The 21257-nt window shown below is 37.9% G+C and overlaps 1 protein-coding gene and 1 long non-coding RNA gene across 2 annotated transcripts in view; both read right to left on the bottom strand.

Moving 5' to 3' along the window:
* The window catches only part of LOC134802528 (uncharacterized), an 84569-nt gene that overhangs the window by 45097 nt on the left and 18215 nt on the right, over positions 1-21257 (bottom strand). The gene's annotated exons all lie outside the window — the stretch shown is intronic.
* LOC134802283 (uncharacterized) lies at positions 12411-16757 on the bottom strand. The gene is made up of 2 exons (XM_063774863.1): positions 15623-16757; positions 12411-12530 (listed from the first exon to the last, which is right to left on the bottom strand). Exons 1-2 carry the CDS (start codon positions 16538-16540, stop codon positions 12510-12512), a joined length of 939 nt encoding a protein of 312 aa, XP_063630933.1. The 5' UTR covers positions 16541-16757; the 3' UTR covers positions 12411-12509.

The raw sequence follows: 21257 nt of genomic DNA, 5'->3' as shown, positions 1-21257 counted from the left end.
ATCTTCACAGATCAACCTAGCCCCAAACTAAGCAAAGCTTGTACTATGGGTGCTAGGCGACGATATACATACTTGTATAGATAAATACATACTTATATAGATAGAAAACACCCATGACTCAGGAACAAATATTAGTGTTCATCACACAAATAAATGCCCTTACTGGGTAATAACTACTGCTACTCACTGGGTGGCTTACTGGCTTAGTTAACAATCTACTATTTCCAATATCACTTCTGGTATATAAATTATAAACTGAAATAAATGTCATATACTAAGAAAAAATGACCAAGGCCTCCAGTGCCCCAGGCTGGAATCGAACCAGCGTCCTCTGCTATCGCGGCAGGTGCCTGTGCCATTCGGCCACAGCGGCATAGGTCGAATTTTTCCAAGTATATGCACTTCTTACTGAAGGCTTATGGCGCCCTCTGGCCATCCCTAAGGTAGAACAGTATCTATATAGTAGTGTTTCTACTTGAAATAAAAACAAATTAAAATATATTCAGAAAATTATTTAATTTGTTCTAATACTTCTAATAGTATCACTTCTCGTTATTATGAGTGAATACGCATTTTTTTTAATGCTATGTCGCTTCGCACAAGTACCCTTAAAAAACTGTTTATTCAAAGCACATACAAACTCGCTTACTGTCAATTTTGTCAGTAAAATTAAAAAGGACGGGTGAGTAATATACTCTTTTGCGCCCTTAGAATATTAAGTACACCAGTTGACGTTGGGTCGCAATACACCTTTTTAACCCCCGACGCAAAAATAGAAGTGTTATACAGTATGTAAATCCAATACGGGCGAATATTTAATATGGGATATGACGTACGAAGTATATCGAGATAGATTTCGCTTAGAAATACAATGAAAATATCAACCATATAAATTAATTTGGCCCGCAATGTAATACACCACAGAAGTTACAAGAGCTTTTTAAAGTAACTGTCAACGCTTGTTGGCAGTTACTTTAAAAAGATCACATCTCGTATAGTCACGTCATGTCATGTTGTCTCGTAATGTTTGCAGTACATTGCTGCTCGGTAAATTTTCAAAAAAATATTACGGGGCCATAAATAGGTGTAACTTTAAAAAAACTTCTAAATTAGTAATTACACGGTTTAATTTATTGCCCGTATTGGATTTACACACTGTATTATTGACCGCTATATATGTGTGTGTGTGTCTGTTTGTGGCACCGTAACGGGTGAACCAATTTGGATGCAGTTAGTTTTATTCAAAAGCAGGTTTACTAGTGGTAGTTCTCAAACATGTTTTATCAAAATCGGTTCATGCGTTTGAGTGACTGAGTGACTTGTAAGTACCGATACACTCTAGGGTGGAGCATGATTACCTAAAATACTATTCACTCTCGATTTAAAAATAGTGGACTGTGAATAGTGTGAATAGATTGTACTTATATTTAGGAGACATTGATATACATCAATATCAGATTTAAATGTGTGAATGCTCCTTCTAATACTTGTATGACATTCATTCTACACTGGTCCTTAAAAAGATCATTGTCATTGCCACTGTAACTTGGTCTGTCCTCTCATAGTATTTACACGACATACGCGGCTCAAGTAACGCTGGTTTGAAGGACCATTAGTCAGAGTGACAGCTATCTTCGGAGCAACAGGTCTTGGTAAATACGAGTTCGAATTCGAATATAGATGTATTCATCAAACTCTCAAGGGCTTAAGAAAGTTTAGATCCTTTCAAACACACTTTGAAAGTTAATCTGTTTGATCATTTTAATAACAAAACTTCCGTAAGACAAACATAATAGATGATGATGAGAAGACGCATATTAACGCATATTAACTCACATTTATAGACGGGTCTATCGCGAATTTATTTTATTACCATATTACCTTTATTTACCGACGTTTCGACACAGGTTTCCCTGGTCGTAGCCGCGGCTAATATATGTGTATTATATGATTTAATAATGTGGTCCAAACCCTTCGGCCAGTTTGGAAACCAAAGGTTCGAAACTAGTTTAGGAAACAGATTTTTTTTTTCATACGAAACGTAACCAGGTTTCCAAAAAAGAAAAATAATTCTGTTTCCTAAACTAGTTTCGAACCTTTGGTTTCCAAAGTGGCCGAAGGGGGTTAAAACGCGAAAGTTTTTAATATTATTATATTAAAACTGTCACGTATTTTGAGTGACCCAGACAGAACAAGATGGAAGTAGTGCTAAAGGACATGAGTGAGTGCAAGTTATCCGAGGACGATGGCGTGGACAGGGCGAAGTGGAGAAGGTTAAGCAGGAAAGCTGGGCATTTTTAACTTAACTGTGTACCATTAACGGCCGGTTAGCAATCGTTACAAAACTGACGGTCTATGTCAAATCCCATACGTTTTGTCAGGAATGTAACGGTTAGACGTTACTGAAACACGCCTTAAATACAAGTTAGAATGAAAATGCCCAGCTGACCCCACCACCACGTGGGATAGATAGCTAGGAGGAGAGAGGTCACGTATTTTGAGTTGAAAATTGTATTGTATTGTATTTATTTATTGCAATTCACATGTACATTAAAGGTTTTACAAGTACTTAAGAGTATGGGTAGGTACACAAATGACACATGAAACCCTGATGGGCGCAGCAATGTAGGTAGATATGTAAACAATACTTATCATTATATATGCATTATAATTGCTCGTTATGTTTCGCTCCACCGGGTGTGGCCTGTAACACGAGCAAATAATTCAAACATAAATGGTACCTACTCCGCAAAGGATGAGACTTTGGTTCAATAACTTTTAAAAATTATGAAGGCGTTAGATTTCCTATTTTTCATACAAATAAATATTGTCTTCAATGTACGCCATCATCGTTGTGATACAGCGCTGGGTCGAAATTTAGAATTTACTGACCGCATCGCCTATATGTAATAACACCTTTTATGAGCAAGTGATGAAATAATACATTAAGTACGATACAAGTGCGTAAAAGTAGAAAATTCGCAACGAGTGGCGATTGATTAAACACGACCGAAGGGAGTGTTTTAAATCAACACGAGTTTCGAATTACCTTTTCGCACGTGTATTGTACAACGTTTTACAGTAGGTACATATTAAATTTAAATTTTAGACATAGATCATCTGCTTCCAGAAATATACGAGTATACAGCCTTTGATTTGTAAATCAATGTATTCTGCTTTTCCAATTAATTAAACTTATATTATTTTAACAAAGAACCAGCCGTTACACCTCAATCATCTTGCCTCTCCAGAATACCCGCCTGTTATTTTTTATTCAAAATCAATTCTTACCCACATTTTATTTGTTTTATTTTTATTTGTTTTTTTTTTTCAAATGCATGTTCTATAAGACATAAACAATTGTAAATATAAAACATTGTATTATTATTACCTAAGTATCGTTATTTACAAGTTATTTACGATTATTTGTGTATCGTATATTTATAAAACAAAATAGAATGTTGCCTACGCTTAAAAAAAACGCATCTTCTTTGACAGACGTTTGGCAGCTATTGCGTTCCATTCAGACAACTTATTAAGAACGGAATTGTCAATATTAAAAAATAAACGTGTTATAATGATAAAGAGGTAAGTAATAAAATATGTATATTTTTCGTATTCTTACATTAACAGTAGGTTTTTATGTTGATTACGACGTTTAAAGGAAACTAATATTAACACTCATCAAAAAGTACAAGTATAATTTAAAAAAAAACGGAAAAGTGAAAAGCACTAAGCTTAGAATAAATGTAAAAGTGGAAAAATTACTGTCTTGGGACTTGAACTCACGACCCCTGAGTTCAAGTCTCACCCAAGACAGTAATTTTTCCACTTTTACATTTATTCTAAGCTTAATAGCATCGTTCGCAGACGTTACTGCTTGTTAGAAATTAAAATGAAAAGCACTAGTTCGAGATAACCAACTTTCAGCACGCTAAACAGCTACGTAAAGTAGCACTTTTTGAGCAACTGTATTAAAAAATAATATTAAATTGTTTTGTGAATGTTCTTTCTCGTCAAAGATTTATTCATCATTTTAACCATTACACGTACAATAATGAACACTTTAAACGGAATACCAAAACAGTTTACAACAAAAATATTCGCTAAATTGAAATTTCAGGGATTAGTCTCAGATCAAAGGCAGTGCTGGTTTATTTCGAGAAGGCATTAAGTGCCGGGAATAACGTATTAACTTGGGATCTTTTGAGTAAATTGCGATATGTAAGGGTGTGGCACAAGGCATAACAAAATGGCGGTAAGGTGGTGGCAGGCGTGGCTCACTCCGTGATTTCATCGCTTTGCAACAGTACGTCTACCATCAGTTTTGACAGTGACATATACGCTCGCGTCTACGTAACTTACTTTCTATGCATCTCGCTCGTACTCGCATATTAGTGCAAGCGAGATTTACAGAAAGTAAATTACGTAAACGTGAGCGTTATGTCAATGTCAAAACTGGTGGTAGACGTACAGGTAGCTAAAAGTACATCCGTTCCACACCAATTTTGGTGGCTAGCCATAAACCGCGCGTGGCGCTGTCGCCACCTAGCGGCCATATCTGTCCTGATCGTAACAGACGCGTTATGTTAGAGAGTGAGTCTTCTGTACCTAGTACTATTATTTATTTTATTCTGTGGTGGTGGTACTAGTGCTCGACATGCTAATGCCCTATAGATGACACCCTGCTGTCACCTCTATTTACAATTACTTAAGTTTCAAGATGACATGTACTGGGACTGCGTCGAGCACCAGTACTACCTTAGATATCGCTGATATATTAGATTAGATTTCTTTATTTCAAGATGAAAATTACACTACAATATTGCTAAATTCGTCAAAATTATGTTTATCTTCTCATCATGATCGTCAAAAATTACATTATAAATTTAAAATAATATAATGAATCTAAATCAGGAGAGTTATATCAATTATGACATTTGCGGCAGTAATACAGTCGACAGTATTGTCTCGTTACAATACTGTTTCAGTAATGCTGGTGCCTCGGAGGATATAAATAACCAAACGGAGACGCCTTGTCTATAATTTTCTGTACATAACAGTCTGCCGATTTATGCGGGGGAGCGGCACATCAAATGTATACGTAACGTAAAAATAGCCATGTCAGATAAACGTCAGTCCATACAATGTGTATGACCATTAGCCGCCCATTTTCGACAGAGAGGAACGTCTGTTAACGGCTACTCCGTTTGAATGAATGAATGAATGAATTAAAATTTTATTTCAGGCAGCTAGTTATATCCTTTAAGGTTGAAATAATGATTCGCTACAGCCTCTCACTTAAAACTGGCAATGTGTAACGACCCGACAAGCGCCGCGTCACGCTGGGGCGGGGGTTCAATCCGGCCCCGGCCCAAAATGCTTAACAACTTAGTGACAGGCTTTTTGTACCTGTTTAAGGGGAGATATCAATGTTCTGGGTCATTATCCGTGTTAAAACTGTTAAATTTAAGTTATATCGTGTAATATAAACTGGCTACGAAGCTGGAGGTCCCCGGTTCGAATCCAGGTAAGAGCATTTATGAAAATTGTTTTTCAAGATCTCCACAACATCCTGACATGAAAAATGTGACACTATTTAAAAAAATCCTTACCTTAACCAGATATAAATAAGTTTTTTGCAAAATTTTCATTTTTGGTACAAGCTTTTGTCGCTGACTGTACTTTTCTTATCACTGGAAGCTAATTCTCATCTACACAATTCTAAAAACCCCAAACACAATTAGGTTGCGTTGTTTTATTACAGAGTTCCTATGGCCACCTCTGGTGTCCATCATCAGATCAGCTCGATGATACCATAGTATTCAGGCCTATTCGGATTTCAAGATAATCACAAGATCTTGAGACGATTTAGAGATCAACTAGATCTACATTAGATATCGACTAGATGTGACTTGGATATGTAAGTCATAACTTGTCGAAATCGTTCAAGAGGACCTCCAGAATCGCGGAAACGTCAAATTTGACATATCTATCTTACAAATATCATTAAATTATCCGTATCGTAACTTGTTGAAGTCTAGTAGAAATCTAATTCATTTTCCGAATCGAGCCGATTGTATTGTCATCCGACTTACATATGTATGTATGCAAAGTTTCAGCTCAATCGGGAAGTGGGTACATTTAGCTTCCAAGATTTGATCCACACTAACTGACAAACATACATTATACTAACAGGGCAATTTGAATTAATAAAAGCTTATAAAAATCGGTCAACATAAATAGTCTGTCAAGCAAAGTGTGTCAGTAGCAATGTACAGCAAAGTGAAGTAGGGCAACACTCAAAGAGCAGTATTGCGCTAAGAAAAGCAGCAATGTACATCGAACCAAAACATGTAATTATCATAACCTCAAATTGTACAAATATTTACGATCAACAAGCATGATTGTACATTGTAGGCACCTTGACTTTGCTTAAGTTCATGCACAATCTTATTTAATATATTGGTATTTAATGGTGACAGCAGAAATTTCTCTTGAAATAGCAACGATTCAGAATGTAAACAAACAAGATGGCTGTCATTCACGATCCACATTCCACAGATAAAACACAGATGACACGCGATTTTGGAATTATTCGAAAACAGTGTTGCTAACCCGCGATTTTTGCTGCGTTTTGCTACTGACGAGATTAATTTGCTTGACCAAGTACATACTCGTATATGTATCTCAATGATTTGAGAAAATCGTCCAAAGATTTTATGTCAGTTAAATGTGCAAAATGAGAATCTCGTCCTTCGAAATCTAATCGGTCAAAAAGGTTAACCTATTGAAGGGGAAACTTTCTAGAAAACCTTTTCTTAAGAAAACAAGCATTATTCCTTTGTTATTAAACGGAGAAACCAAGTTTCTTGTAAGAAAATATGCTCACGGTTGACTGAAAAAACAACAGCGTTGTGTTTTGTTACAGAGTCTGTTGTTTCAACGTGCTGTTGGAAGTGGAGAGAAAATAGTATCTAGAGTTATTCAAGCGTGTATCGATGTAGTTTTAACATTTCATATGTGTAACGTTTCGTATGTGGTCAAAAATCATGGATTCGAGCTAATTTTCAATGAAATTAATCTTTAAAAAAAGTAAAACCGACTTCAAAAAGAATAAAATATCATCCCTTTTTATTTGCTGTATCAGTAGCTAGCTACTGATACATTTACCTACGTTTGAAGTCGGTGTCAAAATATTTTCCATATCGGTTCAGAAATGACGGAGTTTCTGAGGTAACATACGTACAAAAAATAATAATAACCTCCTCCTTAAAACCAAAATATTACTCCTGACTTCGGGCAAACTCGGCTCCGTTCGGCTCAGCATTGCTCCGAGCAATTATTAGGGTTGACACAACTTGACGTCCCTTTGCGTGCACGACCACAGATAAGATAATTACTTGAATTTTGACAACCCTAAATAGTCGAAAGGGACAGTGCCATAAGTTAGAAAGGGACCTGATTCGACCCTGAATCGCTGTCGAACTTCGGTTTTGTAGGAAGTGTCCTTTCTGTACGGTAGTACTATTAACTTATTCTGTGGCTATATTATATAAGTTTCTTGGCACTACGAACTTCCTACAAAGTACTTATCTTAAGATTATCTTAACTCGAGGGATCAAAGGGCCGCTCACTATAAAGGTCGAGTGACAGTCGAGTGATGGGCGAGCATTGCAGTGTCAAAGAGAATAGAGTGTATAGAGGCGGATTGTCAAGTAAATTATGTAGCCACTGTAAATTTACTGCCATCTTTGGACAGAAGATTGAAACTGTTAGAACGCCGTTTGACTTTGATCCTTATTCTTTCACTTATATGTGTTAATTTGTTAAATATTGAAATTAACGCCATCTACTCGACTACCTATAGGCCAAAGTTATGGTGCAATTTTTCGAGCGATGGCGCCATAACCTTCAGCCTACCGTTTTTGCGCTCACCAGTTGGCGCCACTGTCGAGTAAGGCCCGAAGTACAGCTGTCAAAGTCATTGTTATTATGGGTGTGACAAAGTTTTATCATTTCAAATTATATTTAATACCTTACGTACGATAACAAAAACTAACCTCTTAAGACGAAAGGGGAGGACCCGCGAGAAATCACCTTTTCATACAAACGTAGTCTTCGCCGTTTCATACAAAAGTGGGGCTCCCATACAACAAACGTGATTTTACTGCCGTTTTTTGCGTAATGGTACGGAACTATTAGTGCGCGAGTCCGACTCGCACTTGGCCGGTTATTTTTTCATTTTTAATTTGTTTTGTAGCTTTAAAATAAAAATCGGCCGTTAAATCATATCAAATTAAGATTATGATAGGTCGAATCAGCCATAAGGGCACACGGGGCCCGTGCCTAGGGCCCCCATCCTCAGGGGCCCCCGAAGGACAGACAGTAACAGTATATTTGACTACCCATAATAAATAGAAGATCATAGTAGAAAAATGTTAGTTTAATTCGCTTTCTTTACTTTCCAAAAGGGCCCCAAATTTTTATGTGCTCAGCATAGTTTAAGACGGCCCTGGAAGCGTAGATAGATAGCGTAGAGTTCTGAAACGGCGTTCGCTAAGACGGCACAAGTTTGCAACTAACTGAGAGTAAACGTTAACTATATAAGACTTTCAAACACAAATAATAATCTAGATTCCAAGTAAACGTAGTAGTTGTAGTAGTTCATCATCATCATTCAGCCTATATACGTCCCACTGCTGGGCACAGGCCTCCTCTCACTTGCAAGAGGGCTTGGGCTATAGTCCCCACGCTGGCCCAATGCGGATTGGGGACTTAGTATAGTAGAGCCATTTATTCCAATAAATATTATTTAGTTTACAAAATATGCAATTTATAATCATTATTATTTTATATAGATAGATTTAGTATTAATAATATTTTCGATTTAGATTATTGTTCCATGCATTAATATAATAGTTTAATTTTATAAGTAATTTAATAATTCTATTCTATTCTATTCTATTTCTTAATTATTTATTGATATGTCCATTTGTGGACATAGGCCTCTTCCATCGTGTGCCATGTATTTCTGTCCGTGGCAATTCTCGTCCAGGCTACGTGTACGAACTAGATAGATACCGTAAAATGGGGTGAGAAGGGTCAAAACTGAAATTCAAACCTCGACAACATTTTATTTTTACATATGAAAACTGAATGGTGTATACAGGGTGGAAAGGCACGACGATCCTTTCCGGAAATGGGAGATAGTTTAGCCTAAGCTCTATATTTTCTCCATAGAAACTATGTTAATATGGGCAACCGTTTCTAAATTATGACCTTTTAAACATCCACGCAAAAAACTACTTTGTTCTAACCCTAACAGGTGACAGGGTCAATGAACTTACTTGTAAACAATCAGTATTCGACAGGAAATTATGCTAATTTGTTGCCATCTAACCATTTTTAGGTCTGCTTACAGCACGGTAAGAATCATTGCAGGATTTTCGCTTTCTTAGTGGTTCCACTTGTTCAATACTTGAATGAAATAGTTATGTTATTCCTTAATATTAATAATACTAACCACAACATTGTTTACAACGACAGTTCAAATGGTGACATTGACAACCACTCAAAAGTACGCAATCGTCTTATAAATATCTCTGGTTTCCTTGACTGATAAAAAGGTTTTAGTTTCTTAACACGTTTCACAAAATTATTTTCGAATAATTGGAAACTATTTAAAATAATAAAAAATTACATGTAGGTTGTGTTAGTTGCACCAAATGAACTTGCAAAAATGAAATACTAAGAATAAATCAAGAATAAATACTTCTTCAATACCAAACTAACAAACCTTCTTGCGTGGTAGGAAATAGACAAGACGTCTGATGTTTGAAATTAAATTTTCATTGAACTATACTTATTGAATGTCATATTCTTCAAATAAAAATGTTAGATGCTCGTGGCTATTTAAATTTGTGGGGCTGTGTAAAAGATATGGTGTACCAAACCAAACGGAATGTGAAACTGCGGACGAAATGAGACAAAGGCTAATTGGTGCTTTCTGCGGAGGATAAATGACGAAGAGCATACACTATATCGCATGTGCATCGACATACTCGGGTACGGGCTGCGGCGGCGTTGTAATACACGGAGGTACATTTGAACACCGTATGTGAAAAGAAGATAGTATTAAATATTGGAAAAAAGTAATTATCTAAGAAAGTAATAAAATTGTTTGTAATATTTTTGCATGCATTTGATTTATTTGACATTTATGCGTCATTCATACATCATTGCGATACTGTCAACGATCGGAAAAAAGTGTAAAGTCCCGAGCTTTCCCGACGGAGATCCTTAATCTAGCCGTCATGTGCACATGCTATAGGGTTATCACCACAGTTAAAAAGTAGTATTTTTGCAATTTTTATTTTTTACTCAATTAACGATTCTTACCATTACCAATAGTCTCTGTATCACTTAAACGACCTAATACTTCCGGGAAGGATCGTCGTGCCTTTCCACCCTGTATAATAAGTGTTCCGGACGTTTGTATTTTAGTTTGTATTTTATTTTGGGTAGTTCCATTTCATAACTGACGATAAATAGGAAAACCCACCTCACCCCGTAGTGCCTCGTATTTGGGGTGAGAGGGGTTTCATACAAAGGTGATTTTGGAAGATTGTTGGATCGATTTTTTTTATTATGCGTATTACTATAGCTCCATTTTAAATTGGAATACATTATTTTTGTAGCAGTAGCCTTAAAATCCCTTCTCACCCCCCTCTCAAACCTTCTCTCCCCATTCATAACCCACCTCTCCCCGCGAAACCTACTTACCCCGTTTTACGGTAGTAAGTAAACGTACTATCTATCTAATAATAATTATCACTACACCGTATAAAACAAAGTCCCCCGCCGCACTGGTCGAATAAAACGTCTATTATAAGCGTCCGGAACCATTACTCTCATTTACATATCTAGGTTAAAAGAGTTTCAATAACCGATCCGGAAATCAAATATTCCTGGCCGCGAGCCAAAAGCTGCGGAACTGCCTCACCTGTTTCAACAAACTCTAGATTGTTGGCCTAGACTTACGTATACTGTTAGGCCTAGTATTATACAGTTCAATCCACATCGTTGCATTTTAGGTTACATTATTAGAATCAAACCAGTCGCTTTTCGGTGAAGGAAAACATCGTGAGGAAACCGGACTAATCTCAATAAGGCCTAGTTTACCCTCTGGGTTGGAAGGTCAGATGGCAGTCGCGTTCGTAAAAACTAGTACCTACGCCAATTCTTGGGATTAGTTGCTAAGCGGACCCCAGGCTCCCATGAGCCAAAGTGCCGGGACAACGCGAGGAAGATGATGATGATGTTAGGCTCAAACCAAAGAAACAATCCATTTCTGTAAAATCCTGTAGGGTAGGTTAATGTGGTAGTCTTACTTATTCCCCAACCTATGGCATAGAGTAATATAGTAAGAATAGAGTGCTCGCTCCATACATCAGTTTTGGTACCAAAACGACTATTATTTTCGCAGTCGACATCTAGCATCGAGTAGCGGAATTATCAGTACCGCTACTCGATACTAGAATTCTCTAGCGTCGCGACTCACGAAAATTGTATTGAACAACAATTTACAACTAATATTTGTAAAAGTATAGGGAACACTTCAATCAAACAACAAGATCAAGCAATGACTGACTGTTTATTCTTAAAGACGGGTAGACCTACAAAATACAGATTCGCTCCTTACCCACATATACATAATATGACATCTTCCCTTTTCAAAAACAAAAAAGAGAAAAAAAAAAATATAAATTCCAATTCATACAGCATGCATTTTTTTTTACATTTTTGATTTGATTTCAATACATTAAAGACTTCTGAAATAAATTTCATTATTTTACCGTCTCTATTAATAATAGTAATTGTAATTGCATAATAATAACAAGTAACATGAATAATAGCACATTAGGTTAACATCGTGTTTAGTTTTATAATAACAAAAGTACCTATTTTTTTCATAAAGGGTACTCCTTAGAATGACAGATAGGTACTTATATAGTGACAAAATACAACAAATCGCATTCACAATTAACTATATGAATAACAATACCTACGTATGTCAGTTGACATTTAAAATATACAATAATGAACTTCTATTCATCATTAGTTTAATGTTATAAGGATTATCTACAGAAAAACTATATTTTACATTATTACAGTTTAGTTTTTGTTATTGCACACCAGGCCATTCAAAACTCGACTTAGTCGCTAGGCAAAAAGGTTTACATTGCTATGACATTTACATTTACTTGATTACTTACAAATAATAGTTCATGCAAACATATAAGTAGGTACCCAAAATAGATTTGCAGTTTTTGTTCACTACATGGTAATAAAGTTGTACTTATAAACTAATCTCAATACTTATTACGTTTAATGAATAGTACAATAGGTATTCTATTTTGATTATTATTCTACATGTAAGTTATTTGGGATGCGTCTCCCGTCCTTCGTTGAACATTGACATCTGTTGTTAGGTCCAGTTACCCCATCTATCTGGAGCCCTCACTATCCTGCCGGAACGAGTAACAAGATTATTACCGTTAGTTGGTACAGTGCTGTTTACAATGTGCGGAGTAGTATCGGCAGCACTTGATAACGGGGACGGCATTACGTCATCGAAATCAAAGAATAAATCCATATCAGGCGAGTCACTTCTGTGCGGCGAGTCGCTAATAATATGTCGGCGATTTCTAATTATTTCGTTACCGTTTAACAACTTAATTTTATAACTGCGTGGGCCTAAAACTTATGAAATGGTTCCAGATGACCAACCTTTTTTATTTGGATCCAATAGAACTTTAACTTTATCTGCCACCGATAAAATAGGCAAGTTTTTAGCGTTACGATCCTAATATTTCTTCTGTATATATTTTTTATGAAGTAACTTATTTTTTACGTAATTTTGAATTTTTGGTTTTAAGAGCTTTGGACACATTGGAATTATACTTCTCATTTTTCTACTTTGCAGTAGTTGAACTGGCGATGCTAAATCATTAGATAAAGGCGTATTTAAATATTCTAGAAGACCCAGCCTGTAATCAGTGCGATTTTCACTTGTTTTAATTATAATATTTTTAACAGTTTGTACCGTCCTCTCTATCTGACCGTTAGACTGTGCATATCTTGGAGATGACTTTTTATGAGTGAATTGCCATTCATCAGCAAACTTTTTGAAACTTAAGGATGTAAACTGAGGTCCACCATCTGATATAACTATGCTAGGTATCCCTTGGCGACAAAATATATCTTTAAGAGCTGATATTACGTAATCAGACGTTGTTGACGACAACCTAGTAATTTCTATAAACTTACTGTAGTAGTCAACTAATAATAAATAGTCAACCCCTTGTGTCTGAAACAAATCCACGCCTATCTTGACCCACGGTTCATCTGGAATTTCATGTGGGATCAATTCTTCCTTTTGATTATTTTTCCTATGCGACAAACAGATATTACAATTATTTATCAAGTTATCTATATCATTAGTAATGCATGGCCAAAACATTATTTCTCTCGCTCGTAATTTACATTTTTCCTTGCCCATGTGCCCTATATGTAGTTTTGTTAACATATCCTTTCTTAGGGACCTAGGTATAACTATCCTATCCCCTTTCCAAACTAACCCTTGTCCCACAGTTAACTCATCCCTGTAAGTCCAATAAGGCCTTAATACGTCTACTAAATCTTTTCTTTCATCCGGCCACCCTTTTAAAATACATTTTCTTAACTGTACTAGTTCGTCGTCGTTGTCAGTTTGTTTTTGTAACGCGACGAACTGGTGGTCGGTGAAGTGGTCGTCGGCGACCACGGCCAGCGCTCGCTCCACAGCACAGACCTCGTCGTGCAGCGCCTCGCGGCCAGCATGCTCGACGCTCGCCGCGCTCGGCTCGTAAGCGCGCGACAGCGTGTCCGCTATATACAGATGTTTACGCGGCTTATATACCAAATTAAACGTATAACGCTGCAACCTTAATAACATTCTTTGTAGGCGAGATGGCGAGTCCACTATAGGCTTTTTAATTATACTAATTAATGGTTTATGATCGGTCTCGATCGTAGTATCCGATCTTCCATATATGTACGGATAAAATCGCTCACATGCAAACAAACAAGCATACAACTCCTTTTCAATCTGTGCGTATCTTTGCTCCGTTTTGGTTAACGACTTGGAAGCATAGCATACAGGTAGGTTATTTTGCATCAGACAACAGCCAAGGCCGCTTTTACTCGCATCTACTGAAATAACTATTGGCTGATTCATGCTATAATACTGTAACACTGGTCTCTTCATCAAGCATTCTTTAAGACCATTAAAACATTTACTCTGAGACTCATCCCAATGCCATTCAACTTCCTTTTTTAATAACTCTCTTAATGGTTGAGTCTTATTTGATAAATTTGGTATGAACGTTCCTACGTATGTTATAAGTCCTAAAAATCGTTCAATATCTTTCCTATTCACAGGTGTAGGCATATTTTTTATTGCTGTTATGTGTGAGTCATCCGGACTCAGACCGTCCTTTGTTATGCGATGTCCTAAATACTTTATCTCTTGCAAACCAAACCGACATTTATTTCTATTAAGCTTAAGGTTCACTTTCACACACCTCTCCAGCACATTTTTCAACCGCTGATCATGCTCCTCCTTAGTACGGCCATATATCAATAAATCATCTATGTACATACATACCCCTTCAATATCATCAAAATTTTCATATATCTTTTTGTGAAAGACTTCAGACGCCGAACAGATTCCATATGGCATTCTTAAAAACTTGTACCTTCCAAAAGGCGTGTTAAATGTACAATACCTACTAGTATCGTCTAGCCGCACCTGCCAGAAACCTGAGCTCGCGTCAAGGGTACTAAAGTACCGCGCGCCTGACAAATTTGACACTATCTCATCGATGGTTGGAAGCCTAAAGTGTTCCCGTTTTATAGCATTATTTAGCTCTTTTGGATCCAAACAAATTCGCAAATCTCCGTTTGATTTTTTAACTACTGTTATGCTACTAACCCAGTCCGAAGGACCCTCAACTTTAGCAATTATGTTCTGAGCCTCCATTTCTAACAACTTATTTTTAACCGCATCCTTTATCGCAAATGGTAATTTCCTCGGTGCATGAATTACCGGTGCCGCATCTGATTTTAATTGAATTTTATAGTCGCCAGGAAGACAACCTATACCATGAAAAACATCGCTGAATTCCTTTATAAAATCCGGAAAATCATCATTTGACTGCTCCACAGACATAACTCGCCTGACCAAATTTAACTCTTTACACGCATCCTTTCCGAGTATCGGCGCGGAATCATTCAAATCAACAATTTTAAACTCTAATACGTATAAATCTTTTTTATATCTGACTCGTAAGAAAATCTTTCCTATGACATTAATACCAGCACCGGAGTACTCTGTAAGTCTTGTATTTGTTTTTAACAAATCCTCACTCGCAATACCTAATTTCATCAAATAACCTTTGGGGAGTATGTTAACCTGTGCCCCCGTGTCCAATTTAAAACACACAGGTACATTGTTTATTTTTATTTCCGTGTTCCACTCATCACAACAGTCACAAGGTCGGTTATTAATATTATTTACCTGGTCCTCAGACTCTTCCACCATGTACACCCTGCACATCCTGGCAAAATGATTTGGTCTGGAACATTTCATACAGCTCCTGCCGTACGCCGGACAGTCGTACTTTTTGTGCACGCCGCCACACTGGCCGCACCGCCCTCCGCGATGCGCGTACGGCGCGCGGTGCTGAGCGCCGGCCGGGCCCGCGCCCGACGCGCCACCGCGCCCCGCGCCAGGCACCCATCCGCGCCCGCGCCATCCTCGTCCGGAACTCATGCTACGACTCGATTTTGCCTCGACTTTCGCACCTGACCGATTCAACTCGTGCACTTCTTTGTTAGCTACCGCACACACTTCATTACTTTTTATCTCACTAGTACACTCTCGTTTAATGTCCTCCGAATACATTTTCGACACTATAGCAGCCCGACATATTTCTAACGCTTTACTTAGCGTTAGATCGTCCTCGCGTAGCAACCGCTCCCTAATCGCTGCACTCACGATTCCGCATATGAGTCTATCTTTTATTAATCCGTCGGTTAGGTTACCAAACTCGCATGACTGAGCCAACTTTCTCAATTCAAAGACGTATTGGTCTATGGACTCATGTTCACCTTGTTGACGTGTAAAAAACCGATGACGCTCGATCGTTACATTTTTTTTCGCTTTAAAATGCTTATCAACTAGACCTATTAAGGTCGCTAATGTTGTACATTTCGTCGTACTTTGTTCTATTATCTCACGGCACTGTTCCCCTACGACGTGTAAAAATATGTTCATTTGTATATCTTCCGTTTTCTTATTAATTTCACATGCCTTAACGTATATTTGAAAACCATTCTTCCACTTCTCCCAAGACTCACACAAACTGCCAAACGCCATATTGGTTACATTCTCCTCAAACTTAAACGGCAACGGGGGAGTAAGAACCGATTCCATCTCGGTTTTTTTTTTTTCAAACTTTCTTAGTATCTTAACGTTTTGGTCTTCTGCCTTCCAAATTATGCACTTTTTATCACTTTAACCGACTGCGCCATGTAAAAGTATAGGGAACACTTCAATCAAACAACAAGATCAAGCAATGACTGACTGTTTATTCTTAAAGACGGGTAGACCTACAAAATACAGATTCGCTCCTTACCCACATATACATAATATGACAATATTAAAAGCAAAAGTCGTTGAAAATAGAGTTCCGGTTAATCCGGTTATAATATTAGCTGAAAATGGTTGAGCAAGACTTTTCGGTTGGTGCAACATCTATTGTCAAGTAGCAGTACTGATTATTCCGCTACTCGATGCTAGATGTCGACTACGAAAATAATAGTCGTTTTGGTACTTAAACTGTATGGAGTGAGCACTCTAAGTATTTTTCTCTATGCCTTTGGTAAACAATTAAAAAAATGCCCAATTATGGCTGCGCCGCATTTCGCAACCGCGCAGTTTCCAAACCCTTCGGCTAAACTCCTCCTTGGCGAAGGTCGCTAGACGATCAACACGTACTGTCGCCATCAGATATATCGGAGCGGCCAAGGTGCTCAAAAATATCAGCACGTCTGCCTTCCTCTTTTGCTTGCCTTCTGCTTTTAATAGCATCGCTTTATCCCGGCATTTTGCTACGGCTCATATGGGAAATTGCGGCCCGCTTGGCAACTAATCCAGAGAATTGGCGTAGGCACTAGTTTTTACGAAAGCGACTGCCATATGACCTTCCAACCCAGAGGGGAAACTAGGCCTTATTGGGATTAGTCCGGTTCCCTCACGATGTTTCCCTTCACCGAAAAGCGACTAGTAAATGTCAAATGATATTTCGTACATAAGAAAAACTCATTGGTACGAGCCGGAGTTCGAACCCGCGACTCTTACCGCTAGGCCACCAGCGCCCACCATAAAAATATATTGGATTTTGTCATGCCAGCATATGGGATCGAATTTTTTTTTCTGTTTGCGTTGACGTAAACGCATACATTCGGTAGCTCAGTTGGTTGACAGAGGGCCTACCGCGAACCACGTTCGACGTGTTGCCTCCCTGTCACACTTACGTACGAATTTACAAGTGCGACAGAGAAGCAACACGTCGAATGTACGCGGTAGACCCTCTGGTGTTCCGGAAGGTATGCGACCTTCGAGTCTTTCCCGAAGCGGAGAATTTTCATTTTACAAGCTTTTTATTGATTTTATTAAGTATGTAACTATGTTTGTACGGGTCAAATCTTGCAAGTTCAAATTTGACCCACTTCCAATGAAGCTGAAAATTTGCATACATGTGTAAGTCGGGTGAAAATGCAATATTATACCATCGAACTGATCTGATGATGAAGACAGGAGGTGGCTATAGGAACTCTGCGATAAAACAACGAAACATAATTGTGTTTGGGGTTTTAAGAACTGTCTCGATGAGTATTAGTTGCATGTGGAAGAAAAGTACAGTCAGCGATAAAAGCTTGATATTTTTGAAATTGTGTCGCAAAGACCGATGTATGTACCACTCTTTAGAATCTCGACGGATTCTCCATTTTCGTGATTTATGTAACTGATGCCGTGCCACAGGTACCAGGTGCGTGGCGGTGTGCCAACTGACGATTTAGACTCGTATTTACTATCTTAACGGACCAACGATAGATAAAGTAGATCGATTCGTAGCTGGCCCCAAACGGCAAATCCTTTGTATATTGTTAAGTAAAACGGCGCGTGCTACTATCTGCATCGGTCTATGGAACGGTACTATGGAAATTGCAATATATCATTCAGACCGGATAACAACACGGAAGAAGTAGAGAGGCGGGTAAATAAAACATGGAAAAAGTTCTGCAGCATGGCAAATATACTTCTAAGCGCCTTGCCACTACATTTAAAAAGAAAAGTACTAGATTCGTGTCTCCTTCCCACACTTAACTACGGCTGTCAAACGTGGAAATACACAAGCTACATTAAACACAAGATTAGAGCATGTCAAAGAGCAATCGAAAGAAAAATTTTGAAAGTTAAGTTAATAGATAAAATACGTCACAAAGATATACGAGAAAAAACTAAAGTAATTGACGCTCTCGAACACTCACTAAGACTCAAATGGCAGTGGGCAGGTCACATCGCGAGAATGCCAGATGATAAATGGACAAAGCGTTTAACTACCTGGAAGGGACCATGTGGGAAACGAAGATCTGGGCGTCCCCGTGCTCGCTGGGCAGACGACATAGAGAGAGTGTCGAGCAACTGGCTCACAGAGGCACAAGACCGAGAACGGTGGAAAAGGTTGGAGGAGGCCTATACCCGGAAGGGGTCCTAACACTACTAGATTATCACAAAATAGTATTTAGCTTAAAAATAGTTTGTACAAGTGTTTACGGAATAAAAAGGCTTTTTATTTTTTATTTATTTTTTATGGAAATTGCAATAAGATTCAAAATAATTCAAAAATAACTTTTTGGCAAAAATTTTCATTTTTGGTACAAGCTTTTATCGCTGACTGTACTTTTCTTACGACAGACAACTAATACTCATCGAGACAATTCTAAAAACCCCAGACACAATTAGGTTGCGTTGTTTCATCACAGAGTTCCTATGGCCACCTCCTGTCTCCATCATCAGATCAGTTCGACAGTAAGTACCATATTATTGTATTGTCATCAGAACTACATACAGCTGCCAATTATCATGACGCTACAATTCTTGGAAGATGGTTAAATTAGTTACCTTAGATTCCATTACATGTTTAGTTACATGCAGGTCGACCTAATAAAAGCTTGTTAATAATTTGCCACTTGTGTTGTCCCCTTACTACAGAAAAACCCCCTTATTCATAAATGTCGATAATAATCGTTTGTCCCTTTCCGACGTATTGGTATGATGGAAAGGGACAAACGATTATTATTGGGTTGTCAACTGAGTGCCGGCGTGCCGTGCGCTACAGAACCAGTTTAAAATGTGTCATCGAGATGCGTAACAAAGACGCGTTATCGGAGAGCGCACCTACACTGGTTTTTTGAGCGTTGGACTAGCCCGCGCTCAGGTGCCATTAGAATTTATACGACCCTTTTTAGGGTTCCGTACCCAAAGGGTAAAACGGGACCCTATTACTAAGACTTCGCTGTCCGTCCGTCCGTCTGTCACCAGGCTGTATCTCACGAACCGTTATAGCTAGACAGTTGAAATTTTCACAGATGATGTATTTCTGTTGCCGCTATAACAACAAATACTAAAAACAGAATAAAATAAAGATTTAAATGGGGCTCCCATACAACAAACGTGATTTTTGACTAAAGTTAAGCAACGTCGGGAGTGGTCAGTACTTGGATGGGTGACCGTTTTTTTTTTGGTTTTTTTTTGTTTTTTTTTTTTGCATTATGGTACGGAACCCTTCGTTCGCGAATCCGACTCGCACTTGCCCGGTTTTTTGCAATGGCACGTGCGGTTTTACTTAACTAATAGACAAAGGATTACCCGTTCTGGGCCAGCTACAAATCGAGCTATAGCAGTTTTGAATGACAGTTCACTAGACTTATATCGACCGGGATATAGATCATGATTGCCTTTTGTATTGTTTTCGAGTTCCCGATATTTCGACGCAGTTACACACTCAAAAGGTAATCACGGTCCATATCCATACTATAGCTAAGCCTACGACAGATGAAAAATGATAATGAAAAATGGTTTATTTAGGTATCAAAAATGCAGCTTATTACATAGTTGAAGGATATAAAGGTATATGGTGACATATATATTAAATCAACGAACTAGAACATTTTAAAAGTGCGGTGCAAAGGTGCCCACGATGCTCGCAGCATTTCCACGCTGGATTACCACGGATAGCTTTAGAACATTCTTTTTATTATCATTTTTGTCTAAAACATTATTTTTGTACATATGGGATAATATCAGATAATGCTTTGAGTAGACGAGAACATATATGCATATGTTCACATACATTACATACATACATATATATCAAAATGTGTAACAATTAAATTGAATATGTACCTAATATCTAATGATATGAAAACCATCATGACATGTAACTTGGCGTTATAAATAATGTATTTGTATTTGTATGCATCGGGGCTAGTATGACACGGCCAAGTTAAATTAAGGTGCTTGTTGTTTGCGCCAGTTTTGTGACAAGCTGAAACAATGTTAGGTCAAGCTGTTACAGAAGTTAGATTGGTAATAAAGCTTTGGCTTAGTAGACAGCCCTGGGTTCGGATTCTGGTGATATTTGAAGCATTAAGGTACAAATCGTCGGTACGGTAAAAAAAAATCACTGTTTTCTTTAAGATTTTTTTATTTTGGCATATTTTCCTTTTAAAATTTCCCGTCGACCCACATAAATATTTATGGGACTGGGACAAGTGGCGTACTGAGGCCTATGCTCAGCAGTGGGTGATAAATGGCTGATATGATGATGATGATGATTAAGTCTAGTTTTTAGGGTTCCGTACCCAAAGGGTAAAACGGGACCCTATTACTAAGACTTCGCTGTCCGTCCGTCCGTCCGTCTGTCACCAGGCTGTATCTCACGAACCGTGATAGATGATGTTGCCGCTATAACAACAAATACTAAAAACAGAATAAAATAAAGATTTAAATGGGGCTCCCATACAACAAACGTGATTTTTGATCAAAGTTAAGCAACGTCGGGAGTGGTCAGTACTTGGATGGG

The sequence above is a fragment of the Cydia splendana genome, chromosome 24 (assembly GCF_910591565.1).
Source record: "Cydia splendana chromosome 24, ilCydSple1.2, whole genome shotgun sequence".
NCBI lineage: Eukaryota > Metazoa > Arthropoda > Insecta > Lepidoptera > Tortricidae > Cydia > Cydia splendana.
The sequence above is the reverse complement of the archived record's forward strand: the minus strand, read 5'-3'. Positions and strand labels throughout refer to the sequence as shown.

Bases quoted from the DNA above. Each gene is read 5' to 3' on its own strand.
- LOC134802283 (XM_063774863.1), bottom strand. From the start codon at position 16,540: ATGGAATCGGTTCTTACTCCCCCGTTGCCGTTTAAGTTTGAGGAGAAT. The intron at 12,531-15,622 runs GTAAATAATATT...TCGTTCCGGCAG, and splicing joins TGGAAGAGTCTGAGGACCAG to GATAGTGAGGGCTCCAGATA.